Source organism: Oncorhynchus gorbuscha, linkage group LG18 (genome assembly GCF_021184085.1).
Source record: "Oncorhynchus gorbuscha isolate QuinsamMale2020 ecotype Even-year linkage group LG18, OgorEven_v1.0, whole genome shotgun sequence".
In the NCBI taxonomy this organism is placed as follows: domain Eukaryota; kingdom Metazoa; phylum Chordata; class Actinopteri; order Salmoniformes; family Salmonidae; genus Oncorhynchus; species Oncorhynchus gorbuscha.
Genome location: NC_060190.1, coordinates 7,638,156 through 7,656,220, shown reverse-complemented (window position 1 = coordinate 7,656,220; position 18,065 = coordinate 7,638,156). Strand labels below are relative to the sequence as shown.

Sequence of the window (18,065 nt, the reverse complement as noted above, 5' to 3'; positions counted from 1 at the left end):
CCAGGTGGAGCTGCTTGTGGTGGGGGTGATCGGAGCTGTCGGCGCTCCCCGCGCTAGACGTACTACTCCCATCCCCCACGTCCCTCATCAACAACCCTGTCCCGGGGACCAGCAACAAACTACTCTGGCTATCGATAGAATTCCTACACCCTCCTGCCACCCCCACCACACAACCTCCCCCCCCCCCTCCTCCTCCTACACCACCAACCCCCACCCCTCCACCACCTCCTCCTACTCCTCCTCCACCTTTCTCCTCGTCGAGTAACAAACAGAGTTCTTTGAGATCCAAGTTCTCCCGGACCACCTCGTCCTGCCGCAACTCCAGCTCCTTGAGCTTCTGAAGGTACAACGTCACCTCCTTCCTCATGATGGAGGCGCTGTAGCGCCCCAGTCGCTGCCACTCCCTGGACACCCGCTTGCCCTTCTGACGGTCGTCATCCAGGAAGCAACACAGGTCCCTCAGCTCCCGGTTGTCCTCCTGCAGTTTCTGGTTGATGTCCTGAGGAGAGGAGAGGGGATGAGAGGAGTGGAGTGGAGAAAGAGAGGTGAGAAGTGTTCATTAGTGCTATTTTATTCATTCCCTCTTATCTAGGTCCTACTGGGGTAGAAATCCTTTATTCGAGGAAACCTTACTTTAATATCATGTCAATCAAAGACAGAGTCAAATAGAAATGAAAATCAGCTGCTCATAAACCTCTGTATCACATAAATATGGATGTGAAAATGTTGGATGTAAGAGTGGTAGAGGGCAAATAGGCCGTGAGTGATCTGAGAGAGGGAGCCAGGGAGGGAGGGCAAAGCACCAGGCCAAAACTTACCGCTCTCTCTCTCTCTCATTTGCAACATGATGGCATATTTGCCCAAAGTTCTCCACCTCCCCTAATTATCCATAATAACATACACCTCAGACCCTCCAGCACGTGTAGTTTAATTAGGTACCATGGTGCTTCGGGCTGGGCCTTTTGGGCCTGCTCTCTGAAGCAGCCAAGGATCCTTCCTCCATCCCCATGTGCCTCGTCTCAGTCGCTCCTATCTCATTTTAATGAATCCCAGAGTATCGGAGTAGGATGTTAAATCAAGTTTATGTAGCTCAGAGAAATAATAAAATTATGCCAGGATTATTATTGCTAGTTACACTGCACCAAATATGATTTGGGAGAGAGAAGTCATATATTTGGGGAGTGTGAGTATTCTGGGTTAAATAGCTTTACTCTTGTAGCCTAGTATAATTTTGTTGGTGATATTCCAAGAGCAAGCATCAAGGTTGTGCCACAGGCCTACACACCAAAGCTCTTGCAAAGGAGACGGAGACTAAAGACAACAGGTGAGTGAGTGAGAAAGAGAGAAGAATGATGATGCTTGACATTCAGCCCAGATGCCCTCTCACTATGCTTTCTGATGGAAGATGAAGGATGCACACACAAGTAGGCTCATGCACGCTCACAGATACATGCACAGGGAGAGGGAGAGAGATCTTGTCAAATGAAATGAACTTATATACATCCTGCCTCCATTTCATCATGTGGACAGCGGCGCCCTTTAAAGAACGCGCAAACTCAACCACGAACACCCTCTCATGCTGTGCGCGCTCAGATGCGCCAGTGCGGCCTCCCCGCCGTTAACTATGATCTCATCTTTTTAGAAATGCCATGCGCGCCCATTCCTCACCTTCAGCCCTCTTATCTCGTTCAAGTGCAGCTGGAGGCTGCGATTGACCTCGCGGATCAGATTGCTGTGGTCCAGTATCACGCTCATTTTATCGGCTTCAGACCGCCGGAGCCGCCGCACCAAATCCTCTTTGGTCCACTTGAGAAGGTCCTCGTCCTGTATATTTGAGATGTCCTCCGCTGGACTTTCACTCTTTGTTATGGACAGCGAAAGCTGTGGCTGACTAGCTTTTTCCATCCCTACGGTTCCGTTGTCGGGAATACCGGCGACAACAGGCTTGAAATACAACTCAGAGGGCACTAACAGTCAACCTCCGCTCGCATCAGCCGCACAAGTCAAACTGATCCGGAATTACCGTTCGAAATCAAATCGCATAGTTGCCTGACACTTCAGCCCCCAAATGCAACAGCTGAGGACGCCGCCGAATCCCTCGTCCAACAGTGAAATATAGCCCTAGAAAAGGCTACGTGCAACTATCTAACATCCCGAAACCCCGGCAGGACTATTTTTTAGTTCATGCAAGTTTGCACCTGAATGCATCCACATTTAGTCTCTTTCGTCCTGAAGTGAAGGGAGCTTCGGCGGGTAGCGGGTTGCTGATGCGCATCTCCCGCCTCTTGTAGCTGTACAGTCCAATACATAAGGGAGGAGGAACCGCTGTAGCATCGCCAGGCAAGTGCACTGCGCGTGAATAGATGGAGAGAGCGTGACTGCAGTGACTAGCAGAACCTCCTCTCTCTCTCTCTCTCTCTCTCTCTCTCTCTCTCTCTCTCTCTCTCTCTCTCTCTCTCTCTCTCTCTCTCTCTCTCTCTCTCTCTCTCTCTCTCTCTCTCTCTCTCTCTCTCTCTCTCTCTCTCTCTCTCTCCATCCAAGTGTCTCCATCAAATGATGCGGGGGTGATGGGTATGCTTTGGTACCCAGCGCCATCTACAGATCAAAAGCCATGGGCTACAGCATTTCGTCATCTTTTTTTATGGGCCTATAATAAATTCAGGACATCATTTCCCATGATCCTCGTGTGCGTGCTTGTATCTCACGTCATGGACACGAGAGCCAGAAAATGTAGTAACACGTCATTCTACTGAAGTAGAGGACCACCGGCTGGGAGTTGCCCCCTCAGGTTCTTCGCTCTCTCATTCTGTTTGCGCATCGGCATTTGTCACCTAAATGCTGATCCGATTTATTACAGTATAATATTTATTTACCTTCGTCTGGATTTCCAACCGGATCTGTATAAAAGGTATGGTTCTCCGTCTGATCTGCCTGCATCAATTTGATGAAAAGTGTCGAGCTGGGCCATTCTGTTTGCGTTCGTCCAGAAAAAAAGCCGACTAAAGGCTGGGTTAGTCCGTTAGCAAGGCTAGCCTAGTTAACATGTATCGTTAATATAACTTGCATGATCGTGTTTTATATCAAGTTTACATTAGAAACACTCCCGGAATTTGATTAAATGCTAACTGACGTTAGCTAACGTTACCTAAGATGTCGATTTTACTAGCTAACGTCAACTAGAACCTGTCGCTAACTAGCTTGTTGCTGCTACTAGCATCCGCCTCCTTTCAGGAAGGCATCTCTACCAGGGACGAGATCCTAAAATGTGATTTGTGATGCCTGTCTAACCATTTAACTACTACAACATGCTTGTCGTTAAATATTGCCAAGATGATCATCATTTGGTTCCTAGTAATGGCCAGTAATAGCTAAGATGTGCCAGTATATAGCATAGCTAGAAGATACCGTTTTTAGTCTGTCCATGTAAGCACTCCGTTGTGTAATCAATGGATCGATGCTACTTCGAGTGAAGGGTCCTGTAGGCCAGCTGTCAATCACCTGGTAGAGCTGTTTGACGCGGAGGGTTCCCCTGAATGAGAGAGTGGAGAGGTGCGCGTTCCTTTTGGTTCATATCTGAATTAGATAGCTGAAGTGAACTATGGTTTGGAACAGACAGTTCTGTCTTGATAAGTGTGTCAGAAGACCTTCAAGTGGTGGTGGTCTCTTCCATAACATTACATGGAATTGCTTTACGAGGAAACGTTCCATAACATTCCATGGAATTGCTTTACGAGGAAACGTTCCATAACATTCCATGGAATTGCTTTACGAGGAAACGTTCCATAACATTCCATAACCTGTATTTTTACCAAATTGCAGCTTTAATGCTTTTCCATTGAACTCAAAATGTCCCCTTTTTCTTTTCATGTCAGATGTTCTAATGCCATCATCAGACAATCTAGATAAGATCAGATTTAAAAAATATATATATACAGGACTTCCAAAGCTATAGAAATCTAAGACATCTGGTTACTGCCGTTCATACGTACCGAGGCCGATAAGCCCAAGTCTCACTCGTCACTGAAATGTTACATAGTTGAAATGGCTGTGACCAACATTTATGTAGGATTCAAAATTAGCCCAGGGATTCTTAAGTATCAAAACATGCCAAACAGGTTTTGATGACGAACATCATCGTTATCCATATTCCACATAGGCCTCCACCTATGAACTTGGAACAAAGCCATGGAAAGATTGAAAAGTGAGCGTCAGCTCACACTGAACTCCAGACTCAAACAGCTCTCGGAGAAGCGACGACAGACTACCTGCCCTTAGCTAGAGCTAGTTTAGCTATCGGACGAACATCTCTCTATATTTCTTTATTTAACCTTTTATTTAACCAGGCAAGTTTATTAAGAATCTCTTCACTTTCTTTCCCATTGAAGTTGCCATGGCGACATACCAGGAGTTTATCCAACAGAATGAGGATCGGGACGGCGTGCGTTTTAGCTGGAACCTGTGGCCCTCGAGCAGGCTGGAAGCTACCCGGCTGGTAGTGCCTGTCTCCTGCCTCTTCACCCCACTCAAGGAGAGGCCAGACCTGCCACCGGTGCAGTACGAACCGGTCCTCTGTAGCAGGGCCAACTGCAAGGCCGTACTAAACCCGCTATGGTGAGTATTTTTAGGAGTGGAGGTGAATGTTGTTGTTTTAGGCTGAGTGAGTGTTTTTAATTGTTGCTTGTTGACGTTTTTACAAGCACTTAGCTAGAAGCTAAGATATGTCCAACAACTTACCTGGCATCTCTTTGTTTTCAACTTCAGCTTTTTATTCTTCTGAGAACTTACGTCTCGGGTTGAAGGGAAGAGTAGGAGAAGAAAGGGATCATCAACTATGTTTTTAATATCTTTAGGAATGCTTAGGTGTAGCTACAATCACTCAGGGAAAGCCTCAGGCTAGGTGACAGGTTTGTTTGACTGCTGTACACTGTATCCAAGTAGCTCTGTCTTCCACCCCCCCCTTGTAGCCAAGTTGACTACAGAGCCAAAATATGGGCGTGCAACTTCTGCTTCCAAAGAAACCCAGTGAGTACACCACAATGGACTATGCTGAGCTGTCCGACCAAACACTATTCCACCATAGAATATTCGAGGCGCATAATGTACCATTTAGACCTATAATAATAATAGTCATATCTGTAGGCGGACTACATACATTCCTGTGTTTATACTAGTCATATTCCACAAAGGAACACAGCTGGTGGTAGTAGGAATATCTTTAAAGTGGCCTGTCTACATTCCTTGAGCAGGTGAAGCTAACCACTTTTGTCTTCTCGTTCTCTCCTTCACAGTTCCCCCCGTCATACGCCGGCATATCGGACGTAAACCAGCCGGCTGAGCTCATGCCACAGTTCTCAACCATTGAGTACATAGTGCAGGTAAACACGTACAGTTCTACATAGAGATCACTGAACTCTGAACTTTGCACACAGACACTATGTTCTGTACACGCGCCTGGCTTTGTAGTTATACGTCTCAACCCACAGCATTTGAGATATCAGCTGATGTACGAAGGGCTATATAAATAAATTTGATTTGATTTGATGTGACATCATCCCAAGAACTCAAAACACTGCAACATAGAAAAACCATGTCAACTCAAAACTAAAGACCTCAGCACTTTGTTTCTGTGAAATAACATCTCCAATCCCGTCTCTGCCACCAATGTAGCGCGGCCCCCCGAACCCCCTCATCTTCTTGTACGTGGTGGACACGTGTCTGGAGGAGGAGGATCTGCAGGCCCTGAAGGAGTCCCTGCAGATGTCCCTGTCCCTGCTGCCCCCCAACGCCCTGGTCGGCCTCATCACCTTCGGACGCATGGTGCAGGTCCACGAGCTGAGCTGCGAGGGCATTGCAAAGAGCTACGTGTTCAGAGGAACCAAGGAGCTTTCCTCCAAACAGATCCAGGTCAGTCAGTAACTGTTACATACGGGAAGTGAAGTAGTCTTGAAGATGTATTCATTAGTTTTGGGAAAAGATCTGGATTAGTTGTACTAAGATGACTGTAATATGACGACAACCGCGGGCCGCATTAAATATTTCACAGACCGCATTTGGCCCGAGGGCCGTATGTTTGAGACCTCTGATCTAGGTCAAAGTCTGCTTTGTCCATAGAAATAGAATAGGATCTTTGTTGTGGTCGTGTGTCATATGATCATGTCTAGGTGTCCTTGTATCAATTGGAAATTAAATGACAATAAAACAGTAGAATGGGGACAGGATACAGGTCAAAGACAGCCAAGTGTCACAAGATAGGATAAGAAGATATGATTGGCTCTTTGGGATGGTTCTGAATGACAAATAATGGGTCTATGCCACTGCAGGGGTAGTGTTTCATACAGATTAAAAGCCCTAGGGTCCTACCACCCAGAAACAGAGCGTTAGTCCTATACAGCCGACAGGGAACATTCCCCTTAGTCTGTCATGTAATATTCAAAAACATTGTCAGAGGTACTTTGAAATACAGTGTTGTATATGATATTGTGTACAGTCAGAGTGTTAGGCCTATATAGAATACAGTCAAGAGACTGGTCAGGCCAAGATAAACTCTTAGGCTGCCATGCAATATTCCACAATAAAATTGTTGAAAGTCCATGAGAACTCATAGCTCTCTTTCTCTCTTTCAGGAGATGCTTGGCCTGACGAACCCAGCGGCACCGGGGCCTCAGGGTCGTCCCGCGGCCCCTCGGGATCCAGCCGTCACCTGTGGGTTCCTGCAGCCGGTCCATAAGGTAGACATGAACCTGACAGACCTGTTGGGAGAGCTGCAGAGAGATCCCTGGCCTGTACCACAGGGGAAGAGACCACTGCGGTCTACTGGAATAGCACTGTCCATCGCCGTGGGCCTGCTGGAGGTAATAACCGTTACATAAGCGTGCATACACACACACACACACACACACACACACACTTACACAAACACACTATGTACACATTTTGTGCGGTGTACCAATAACCTGATTCTATGTCGTCAACATAGACAACTGCCCTTCAAAACTAAACTGAACCTTACCCCTCTGACATGTCACAGGTTTCCACTAACCTTTGACAAACTTCTTCTCTCTCACACACTCTTTCTCTCACACACACACACAAGACATTATCTCTTCAGTTAGGTCTGCCAATAGTACCACTCGTACTTTCTGAGGTCAAAGGTCAGCTTCTTTCTTTTTGCCTTATTTCTCTCTCTCTCTCCACTATATTCTCTTCCTCGTTCTGGTAACACAACTAACATGCTGTAGGTACATGTTAGAACAGCTGTGTTCCCTGCTGTCCGGTCCTCTGGTGCTGATGTCTACTGATAATGTCATGATTAGAGATAAGATAAGGTGCTGTTCGGAAACCGGGTCCTGGTCTGTATGGTTACTTAGTAGGAATGAGTTTCTTGAAGGGATATCGGTAGTTTGGTGAATCCTTACGGTGCCTGCGGGTGCATTTGCAAACAATTACACAGTCAAATCACTTGGGATGTCACTGTAATGGAAATAATTTAGTGAAGAGTAATTAACACAATGCTTAGCGTATGTTTTCCCTTCATGTCGTGTTTCTGTTTGGGACAGTCGTTTGTGTACGGGTTGGCGGTCACTAGACTTGATAGTGAATGTTCTGGATTGTTGTCATATCTGTTGATGGTGATGCCAGACTGGAGGTACAAGGACACTGATTGTTAATGTGTTCTGTGACACTGTGATTCCGTAGCGGCTGAGGTTGTGACTTCCTACAAGCCTCTCGGCGGGTTTTTACAGAACATTGGTGCTGTGGGATTAGAATGGTTGGGTTACAGAAAGACATTTTCTCTGCTTCTGTTCTGGAGGTGTCTACCTGTTCCATCTTCTAAAACCGACGGGATTTAGATTGCTGTTATCAACGATTGCTGTCGTTATTGTTCACCTGGAGATTCCCAATATATTCAGTTATATCATACTACAGTTAAATCAGACCACAACCTAATGGCAGCTTCTGTGTTGGCAGTCACATCTCAGTCAGAAATGCCATATTTATGGTTGAATTAATCAAATAAATAAATCAAATGTTGACCATACTGACCATAGGCAACGTCTTTCCACCCCCAGGGTACGTTTCCCAACACAGGGGCCCGTGTGATGATGTTCATGGGCGGACCCCCCACCCAGGGCCCCGGAATGGTGGTGGGAGACGAACTCAAGACCCCCATCCGCTCCTGGCATGATATCACCAAGGACAACGCACGGCATCTGAAGAAAGCCACCAAGGTCAGTCCAAGAATAACAGACTGGATAGCGTAGAATGGATAGCGTAGAATGGATAGCGCAGAATGGATAGGGCAGAATGGATAGCGCAGAATGGATAGCGCAGAATGGATAGCGCAGAATGGATAGCGCAGAATGGAAGTTTTATTGTCCATGTTGTATATGGACACTGTGAAAAAGAGAACTTGTATGTGGGTTGGTTATATCTTGTACAAGTCGTTGTTTTGTCTCTGTTCTTAGTGGCCTTGTTTTTAGAGTTAAAGCTGGAATCCTTCATTGGTGGAACTGCCGCGTCCTTCTGCGATATTACAACAACAGAAGTTACTGGAAACAACGAACACTTATTTTTCTCGGATGTCATTGCACGCTCGATACAACACAATACGTGGTGCAATTCACAGGAGGTTGGTGGCACCTTAATTGGGGAGGACGGGCTCGTGGTAATGGCTGGAACTTTATAGGTAGAATGGTATCAAATACATCAACAAATGGTTTCCATGTGTTTGATGCCATTCCCTTCTCTCTATTCCAGACATTCTAATGAGCCGTCCTCCCCTTTGCAGCCTCCACTGGTGCAATTTTGTTTTACCGTGCTGCGCGACACTCCTTAGCGCCGCAACAAAAACAATAACAATGGTGTTGGGGAGGCTAGCGGCTTCCCTCCACTGCGGATTCCATCTTTAAGACTACGCTAGTTTTTAGAGCTAAGATGGATGAAACAACTTAAGAGATTTTTGTCTTAATGTAGTTTAGCTTAATTATTTTCTTTCACTCACGTCAAGCTCTCGCGATGTGTCAAATATTTCGCTCAAGTTTGCGCCCTCTTCTCTCTCCATACCTCTTCTGTTGAGGTATGTTCATGGACACCGATGCTCCAAAGAGTTCTCAAGGTGCTACACAGCACTGTTTGTATATGTTGCAAACGGTTCCCTTGTTTTGTTTTACTCAGTACTACGACGCCTTGGCGAACCGTGCGGCAGTGAACGGCCACAGTATTGACATCTACGCCTGTGCCTTGGATCAGACCGGACTTCTAGAGATGAAATGTTTATCCAACCTCACTGGGTTAGTACTAGTCTCAGACGACCTACGCCTGACCTGTGTCCTGTCTTCACCTGATTCCCCTAGTTGTGCTGAATCCCTCATGTCCCTGGTGATTTCAGAACTGTCTACTGAAGCTTTTATTTGATCTGAATAAGAAATACCTTTTGTACAATTCCCTCTACATTCGATAGGATGACTTTTCCAGAGACTTCATCCTCACTAGCTCATTGACTTTTCCAGAGACTTCATCCTCACTAGCTCATTGACTTTTCCAGAGACTTCATCCTCACTAGCTCATTGACTTTTCCAGAGACTTCATCCTCACTAGCTCATTGACTTTTCCAGAGACTTCATCCTCACTAGCTCATTGACTTTTCCAGAGACTTCATCCTCACTAGCTCATTGACTTTTCCAGAGACTTCATCCTCACTAGCTCATTGACTTTTCCAGAGACTTCATCCTTACTAGCTCATTGACTTTTCCAGAGACTTCATCCTTACTAGCTCATTGACTTTTCGTCTTGTATTTATATTCGAATTATGCTGCTGAATAGTCATGTTTTTTTCCCCCTCCCGGTTTCCGTCCTCTCAGAGGTCACATAGCGATGGGCGACTCCTTCAACACCTCTCTGTTCAAGCAGACCTTCCAGAGGGTGTTCAGTAAGGACCACAACGGAGAGTTCCGCATGGCCTTCGGAGGCATGCTGGAAGTCAGCACGTCCAGGGAACTGAAGGTATCGGGGGCCATCGGGCCCTGTGTCTCCCTCAACGCTAAGGGACCGTGTATATCAGAGAATGTGAGTCTTTCAGGCCCATACAGAATCCAAATAGGGTTTAAAAAATATTTTTTAAATGCAGAAACGGTCCCAAAATTCCTAGCTTTTCCAGAATTTCAGGAATGTTGTCCGGAAATTGTTCAACCTTCTATTCTCATAGCATTTTCCCCTCTGGAAGTGAATTGGGAAGATGTTTTTCATTGACTTCAATGGCCCTTTGTCTCTGTTACAGGAGGTCGGTGTTGGAGGAACAACGCAGTGGAAAATCTGCAGTCTCAGTCCCTCCACGACGTTGGTCTTGTACTTCGAGGTCGTCAATCAGGTGAACACACTTCCCTTTGATCAAACACCTCAGTGATTCCTTAGGACGTTGTTTTTAGTAGTCAAACAACAGGATGTTTAGCAATATTAAATGTACTCCTATACCAACTATTGTAGTTATATTTTCTCTGTGCAGCACAACGCCCCAATCCCTCAGGGTGGTAGAGGAGCGGTCCAGTTTGTCACCCAGTACCAACACTCCAACACCCAGAGGAGGATCAGGGTTACCACCGTCGCCAGGAAGTAAGTCTTCTCTCTCGCTTTGAATCAGTAAACAGGAAGTGCGTTTGCAGAACTGCTACATCGATCTTGACTGAAGTGTGACTGAACTGACAGCCCTTACAATATATATATATATATATATATATATGCAAGACTCTGCATTTTGGCCACGTCACATTTCTCACATTGTCTTTAAGCAGTGAGTTACCACAAAGTCAATATTGGCTGTACAAATGAGGATGTTGACATTCGCCCTATCCTGTTAAATGACTGGAAGGGGACGTGCCTACATTTGTGCTTACGCACACGTGCGTCAGTCTCGCCCTGCCCCTAACCTGTCCACTCCCTCTCTCTCTCTCTCCCTCCATCCAGTTGGGCCGACGCCCAGTCCCAGATCCAGCACATCGAGTCGTCCTTCGACCAGGAGGCGTCGGCGGTCATCATGGCCAGGCTGGGCGTGTTCAGGGCCGAGTCGGAAGAGGGGCCGGACGTCCTGCGCTGGCTGGACAGACAGCTCATTCGCCTGGTGAGTGACAGCTAGGCTGACCAATGTGTGACAGGCTTTGTAATGTCATTGGGCATTGGACCCACCTTGGCTATTCCAAGAGAGAGTCGCCTGTTGTTCTTCACACAGCTGAATGTATGTAGGACTTGTGGGTGATTGTGGATAGAAGAATCCTTTGTGTTCTTGTGTCTCCTTGTTCTTATTCATTGTAGAAGAATGTAGAAAGGAGTTGCCTGGAATGTGAAGCAGTATGACGCGAATACTAATTAGTTGACAGTTTAAATCCCTCTGTGACGTTTCGGGAAGTTGTGTTGGATACCTAAAGTAACAGCACTTGACTGAAGTCCTGAAGGTGTTGATGCCTTAGTTCAAGACGCTGACGTTTGTCTTGTCTCCTTGGTTACAGTGTCAGAAATTCGGTCAGTTCAACAAAGACGACCCCACCTCCTTCAAGCTCTCGGAGTCCCTCTCACTCTACCCACAGGTAAGACTGACACCTAGTGGTACACTCTGGAACTATATGAGCTATTTAATGAGAGCCCTTCAACACAAGTCCTTCTAATAGAGTAGAACTGGAATAGATTTGACCAGATCGTCGAGATCTGAATTATTACTTTGAGTATATACATGCTTACCTCTAACTTTAGCAAAAAATCATATTTATGTCAAATGGGATATATGTAGATGAAAAAGTAGTCAACGGCTGTATCCTAACACCACCCAGCACAGAAGCAGAGAACTGTGTAATTGGCCTCGTCTGACAACTTAACACCAGAGGCTTGTATGACGTTGAAACAAAAAGTCAGTGACTTTGTCCGTTGCTACAGAATCACACAATAGTGTGTCCTTGTACCTCCAGTCTGGAGTCAATCACTGTCAACAGACAGGAGTTGAATCCATAACACACAGCACTGTGTCTAGTGGCCATCAACCCGAGTGTTACAAACAGAACACTGAAAACATCATGTTTATTACAGAAGTGGAATATACATAAATATATACATCTAAACATTGTGTTAATCACTCTAAACTGAACGTTAACTCTATTCATCTTAAATATTCCCATTGCACAGATAATCACAACTCATAACTTCCACTTAGTTTAGTTGACCTCGGTGGGATATGTACAGGAACATTTGATGATGCAAGAAGCAATATCCCAAATATAAAAATATATATATATAATTTGATAATATTTTTTCAATAAAAACGTTTTTTTTAAAGCATATTTCATTATAATCGTTAGAATAATGTCTCTGTCCTCCATCTAGTTTATGTTCCACCTGCGGCGGTCGCCGTTCCTGCAGGTGTTCAACAACAGCCCAGATGAGTGTTCCTACTACAGACACCACTTTGTCTGCCAGAACCTGACCCAGTCTCTCATCATGATCCAGCCCATCCTGTACTCTTACTCGTTCCACGGACCACCAGAGGTCAGACTCCTACCAAATACTATGGACACACACTCTATAGTAGTGTGCTAGATGGCGCCGAAAGACATGGTCGACCAGTTTCTAGCTCCTAGGAAACTTTGCAGTATTTAAAAAAATATATATTAAAAAAAAGTTTTCTTTATTTTAATTTTCAGCATTTGTATGTATTGTTAGGTATTACTGCACTGTTGGAGCTAGAAACATAAGCATTTCGCTGCACCTGCAGTAACATCTGCAAAATGTGTATGCGGCCAATCAAATATTGAATTTAATTATAATCAACTTTCTTAGTTATTTGTTTTCCAATCTACTCTGATGTTATAAAACCAGTCTATATATTAGATAATTAGGTCACATTTCCCTAAGGGCAAATGAGTTTAGTTATATTCACATGCTCAATGAGTTCCACACTACCTTCCTCTGTAAAATAAAAAGAATGGATGTGAGACTTATCCTGTTGTGTCTGTCTGTTCTACAGCCTGTTCTCCTGGACAGTGGCAGTATTCTCCCAGACAGGATCCTCCTCATGGACACCTTCTTCCAGCTGGTCATCTACCATGGAGAGGTGAGAGGTCACGCTGGAAAACAACGGCGCTGGTGCTCTAATGCTAGTTATTAGTAGCTGGAACAACACTACTAATTATTATTATTTCCGATCATCTCAAACTGAACATCATCATGTAGAGCATAAACAACAATGTAAATCACTATATTATAACAAGAAACAAGACGTGTGTGTGTGTGTGTGTGTGTGTGTGTGTGTGTGTGTGTGTGTGTGTGTGTGTGTGTGTGTGTGTGTGTGTGTGTGTGTGTGTGTGTGTGTGTGTGTGTGTGTGTGTGTGTGTGTGTGTGTGTGTGTGTGTGTGTGTGTGTGTGTGTGTGTGTGTGTGTGTGTGTGTGCCTGCCTGCCTGCCTGATGTGATGGGTTTGAAGAAATGGGACACATATTAGTAGATTCACTATGTCCTATCATTTTCTATTCTCAACATGTTAGATATTTCTCACAAACGACAAAAAATAGATTAGCTGGCACAACTAACACCAACACACAACATCCTACCATGACAATAACCCTGGCCTATTTAACTAACACCAAAACACATCCTACCATGACTATAACCCTGTTGTATCTCTCTCTCTCCACCAGACCATCGCCCAGTGGCGTAAGGCGGGTTACCAGGAGCAGCCGGAGTACGAGAACTTCAAGCATCTACTGGTAGCACCTGTGGATGACGCCCAGGAGATCCTGCAGACCCGCTTCCCCATGCCCCGGTACATCGACACAGAGCACGGAGGGTCCCAGGCCCGCTTCCTCCTGTCCAAGGTCAACCCCTCCCAGACACACAACAACCTCTACTCCTGGGGACAGGTAATACAATGTTCATTCATTCTTCAAAACGTCAACTGAGAACCACTTTTTATGTACAATAACAGCTGTGGACTTGATTTGGAAATAGGTGATGTTAAAGTTGGAGTTTCATCATGGGGAGTCAATTGTATTTTTCTTAAAATAATTCTAGTCTTACAAGTGGTAGAGCTTCATGTACCATCTGTCTCTATTCTGCTGGCCATTATGAGTCTGATCCAACTGACTGCAGCTTTACTCTAGTGTTTTCACCATGCTCATCACATCTCTGTCTCTTCTCATTCTCTAGGAGACCGGAGCCCCCATCCTCACAGACGACGTCAGTCTACAGGTGTTCATGGACCACTTGAAGAAGCTGGCCGTGTCGAGCGCCACTTAATTTCCCAGTCCCGGGACCAAAGTGACCAGCCTCGTGACCAGACCGATATGCCCACCGTTCTATTTCACTTCACCATACGTCTGGTTGACGAGGCGACCAAAGTGAAGGACCTGAACGGAGAGAGGGATGAGAAGGAAAGAGGGAGACATTCCTGTATGAATACAGGGACCTAGTAACACTTTCCCCACGTATGACCTATGACGGTTTTAAATCCTCTAAGTTATTATCATTCCTGCTTTAAGTTTCCGGGAATTTTGCTTCCCTAAAATTGTGATTGACATTAACTTCTCCCCCACACTGGAAAAGCCTTACTGCACCTCGGTTGTAGCCTGGTCCCAGATCAGTTTTTCATGCCTTGACAACGACCGTAGGAGTTGGCTTATACAGCACAAACAGATCTGGGACCAGGCATCCTCAGATATTTATCCCAGTTCTTACATTCCATCTCACCTTTATAATAATAATTTGGCTAATGATTTACTTGTTTGTCTGTCTGTGGTAAGGCATGTAGCTACTGTAGTAGTTTGGTCAATGATTGCTGCTCGAGACGCTTTAAATATTTTTATGTTCTTGATAACGTCCTATAGTTTATTTTTTCCATAAAATTTCCCCTAAATAATGATTCATTTAAATAATGTTCTGATTAAACTGTCAATCTATCCTCGTAGTGCTACTGTTTTCCTTGTGAATACAGAAAGACTGGAAGTTCAATGAATTAATGTTGTTATTGTATTTGTAAGTCGCTCTGGGTAAGAGAGTCTGCTAAATGACTTAAATGTAAATGTAAATGTATTAAACAAAACTTCTTACTTTTCTAACACATCCTTTACACAGTCTAGTCAACTGACTACGTTTTCCACATATCTGTTTTCGCACCATCTGGCATTTTGTATTACTTACCCCGAAACCCATCATCACTGTTCTTTGACTCGGCTACTCTAGTCTTCCTAATGTTGACACTTCTACTTACTGTAACAAAAGGGAACGTAAATGATTTGATTTAGTCTGACTGATTTGTTGCATATAAAGTGTCAAGACAACCTTATTCACCAGCTATGCATTTTATGTTTCCCTCATTGTTTTGTGTGTGTTTCTATGTCATATAAATGTGTCAAATAGATCAGCAATACCAGAGAATCATTCATCTGGTCTGTGTAGACGGACGCCATATTTAAAAAAAAAAAAAAAATGTATGACTTTAGTGGAAGTGTGAACCATATAATTAGAATAGTAGCATTCTGGAACTTCGAGGGTTTATGACATGGCCCCTCTATGGTGAGAACATCCTCATTCACACAGATAAGCTAGGGGTCAAAGGGCAGCTGTCTGGTTCATGGTGTAGCTGACCCCTGATTCCTGTATCGACTGTGTTTCCTGGTATCTGGTCTTAATTGTCTGGTTAGTTCGTCTCATCCTCATTTTGTATTTATTTATTTTATACTTTTTTATTTAACTAAGGCAAGTTAAGAACAAATTCTTATTTACAATGAAGGCTGACCCCCTGCCACCCAATGGGAATCCCAATCGCAGCCAGATGTGATATAGCCTGGATTCAAACCAGGGACTGTAGTGACTCGTCTTGCACTAAGATGCAGTGCTTTAGACCGCTGCGCCACTCGAGAGCCTGGTAATTTACTTCAAAGGGACTTGATCAAATCAGTCGCTTCACTGGGCAGTGAGCAATATGCATCTGCATTCAATATTGGAAAAATAACTAGCACAAAAACATCCACAAAAAAACAGCAATTTCCACTCTCACACCCAATGTCCCACAGGACATTAAAACCCCATACACAATCCCATCAAAACACAACTGATCACCAACAACGATGAGAGTCTATAGGGAGGAGGTCAGAAACCTGGTCGGGTGGTGCCAGGACAACAACCTCTCCCTCAACGTGATCAAAGGAGATGATTGTGGACTACAGAAAAAGGAGGACTGAGAACGCCCCCATTCTCATTGACGGGGGTGTAGTGGAACAGGTTGAGAGCTTCAATTTCCTTGTTGTCCCCAACAAACTAGCATGGTCTAAACACACTAAGGCAGTTGTGAAGATGGCACGACAAAGCCTATCCCCCCTCTGGAAACTAAAAAGTTTTGGCATGGGTCCTCAGATCCTCCAGAAGGTTCTACAGCTGCACCATCGAGAGCATCCTGACTGGTTGCATCACTGCCTGGTATGGCAACTGCTCGGCCTCCGACCGCAAAGCACTACCGAGGGTAATGCGTACGGCCCAGTACAACACTGGGGCCAAGCTTCCTGCCATCCAGGACCTCTGTATCAGGCGGTGTCAGAGGAAGGCCCTTAAAATTGTCAAAGACTCCAGCCACCCTAGTCATAGACTGTACTCTCTGCTACCACACAGCAAGCGGTACCGGAGCGTCGAGTCAAGGTCCAAGAGGCTTCTTAAACAGCTTCTACCCACAAGCCATAAGACTCCTGAAGGGATATACAGACCCCTCTTTTACGCTGCTGCTACTCTGTTTATAATCTATCCATAGTTAACTCTATCTACATGTACATATTACCTCAACTGACCGGTGCCTCCGCACATTGATTCTGTACTGATACCCTCTGTACCAGTACAGCAGCATACCACTCTGCATACCACTGCTGGCTTGCTTCTGAAGCTAAGCAGGGTTTGTCCTGGTTAGTTCCTGGATGGGAGACCAGATGCTCCTGGAAGTGATGTTGTGCCAGTAGGAGGCACTCTTTCCTCTGGTCTAAAAAAGTTAATAAAATCACAATGCCCAGTGTAGGGTGCTGTCTTTTGGATGTAACGTTAATTGGGTGTCCTGACTCTGAGGTCATTAAAGATCCCATGGCACTTATTGTAAGAGTAGGGGTGTTAACCCCGGTGTCCTGGCTAAATTCACAATCTGGCCCTCAAACCATCACGGTCACCTAATAATCCCCAGTTTACAATTGGCTCATTCATCCCCCTCCTCTCCCCTGTAACTATTCCCCAGGTCGTTGCTGCAAATGAGAATGTGTTCGCAGTCAATTTACCTGGTAATATAACGGATAAATAAAAAATAGCATTGCTTGTTATTTTGCTGTTGAATTAGTTGTTACTTTTATTTTCAATTCTTTTCTTAACATCTTAAAGCATTGTTGGTTAGGGGCTTGTAAGTAAGCATTTCACTGGAAGTTCTACACCTGTTGTATTTGGCGCATGTGACAAATACAATTTGATTTGAACTCAACAATCAGCCTGTGACAAACAAACACTGTTCTAGAAGCTGATTCTAAAGTGCCCTGCACACCCAGTCAGACAGTTTGATTTCGAGGGTCTGTAAAGTGCAGATTATACTAATCCTTAGTCTCTATCTGTTGAGGGACTAATTCCCCTCCATCTATCAGCTTCAAACGGAAGTCACCAGCATCCAAACATAAGTGAAGCCCCATGTTTATGGCTGTGAACCAAAGGGCAATCTATTCCCTATGTCGCGCACTGCTTTTGACTAGGGCCCATAGAGCTATGTAGGGAATAGGGTGCCATTTGGGATACATATCATATCCGTGCTTACGATGTTCCTGCTCTTACCTCTTTGGAAGCGCATGTGCTTTAAAAATAAAGGCAGGGCTGGTGGATCCAAAAGATGTCATGCAATGTCATGATTTCTATGCAGTAATCCGCTTGTCATAGACACTCCTGCATAACATAACGGCCACCGCTTAAGCTCTTTTGTATGTGTGTGTGTGTGTGTCCATTTGTTGGGCTATAAATGGCATGGGTATTTAACGTGAGGTCTCAGGGTTGACAGCTGTTGACATGGATTGAGCATTATTC

General features: G+C 44.9%; 2 protein-coding genes across 2 annotated transcripts in view; one reads left to right on the top strand and one right to left on the bottom strand.

Moving 5' to 3' along the window:
* LOC124003746 (coiled-coil domain-containing protein 85A-like) overlaps positions 1–2,185 on the bottom strand; it is a 44,845-nt gene extending 42,660 nt beyond the window's left edge. Inside the window, 3 exon segments of the mRNA XM_046312293.1 lie at positions 2–153; positions 205–499; positions 1,669–2,185. Of these exon segments, the coding sequence (XP_046168249.1) occupies positions 2–153; positions 205–499; positions 1,669–1,905 (684 nt within the window). The 5' untranslated portion in view covers positions 1,906–2,185.
* A 538-nt stretch (positions 2,186–2,723) lies between these two features.
* Positions 2,724–15,090, top strand: LOC124003583 (protein transport protein Sec23A-like). The gene is made up of 17 exons (XM_046311945.1): positions 2,724–2,908; positions 4,386–4,611; positions 4,965–5,022; positions 5,289–5,375; positions 5,668–5,904; positions 6,624–6,851; positions 8,070–8,228; positions 9,175–9,290; positions 9,861–10,065; positions 10,277–10,366; positions 10,502–10,608; positions 10,960–11,113; positions 11,499–11,576; positions 12,364–12,525; positions 13,004–13,090; positions 13,673–13,894; positions 14,181–15,090. The coding sequence occupies exons 2-17, from the start codon at positions 4,391–4,393 to the stop codon at positions 14,268–14,270; spliced, it is 2,301 nt and encodes a 766-aa protein (XP_046167901.1). The 5' UTR covers positions 2,724–2,908; positions 4,386–4,390; the 3' UTR covers positions 14,271–15,090.
* The last annotated feature ends 2,975 nt before the right edge of the window (positions 15,091–18,065 follow it).

Bases quoted from the DNA above. Each gene is read 5' to 3' on its own strand.
- LOC124003583 (XM_046311945.1), top strand. From the start codon at position 4,391: ATGGCGACATACCAGGAGTTTATCCAACAGAATGAGGATCGGGACGGC. The intron at 11,114-11,498 runs GTGAGTGACAGC...CCTTGGTTACAG, and splicing joins ACAGACAGCTCATTCGCCTG to TGTCAGAAATTCGGTCAGTT. The intron at 13,091-13,672 runs GTGAGAGGTCAC...TCTCTCCACCAG, and splicing joins TGGTCATCTACCATGGAGAG to ACCATCGCCCAGTGGCGTAA.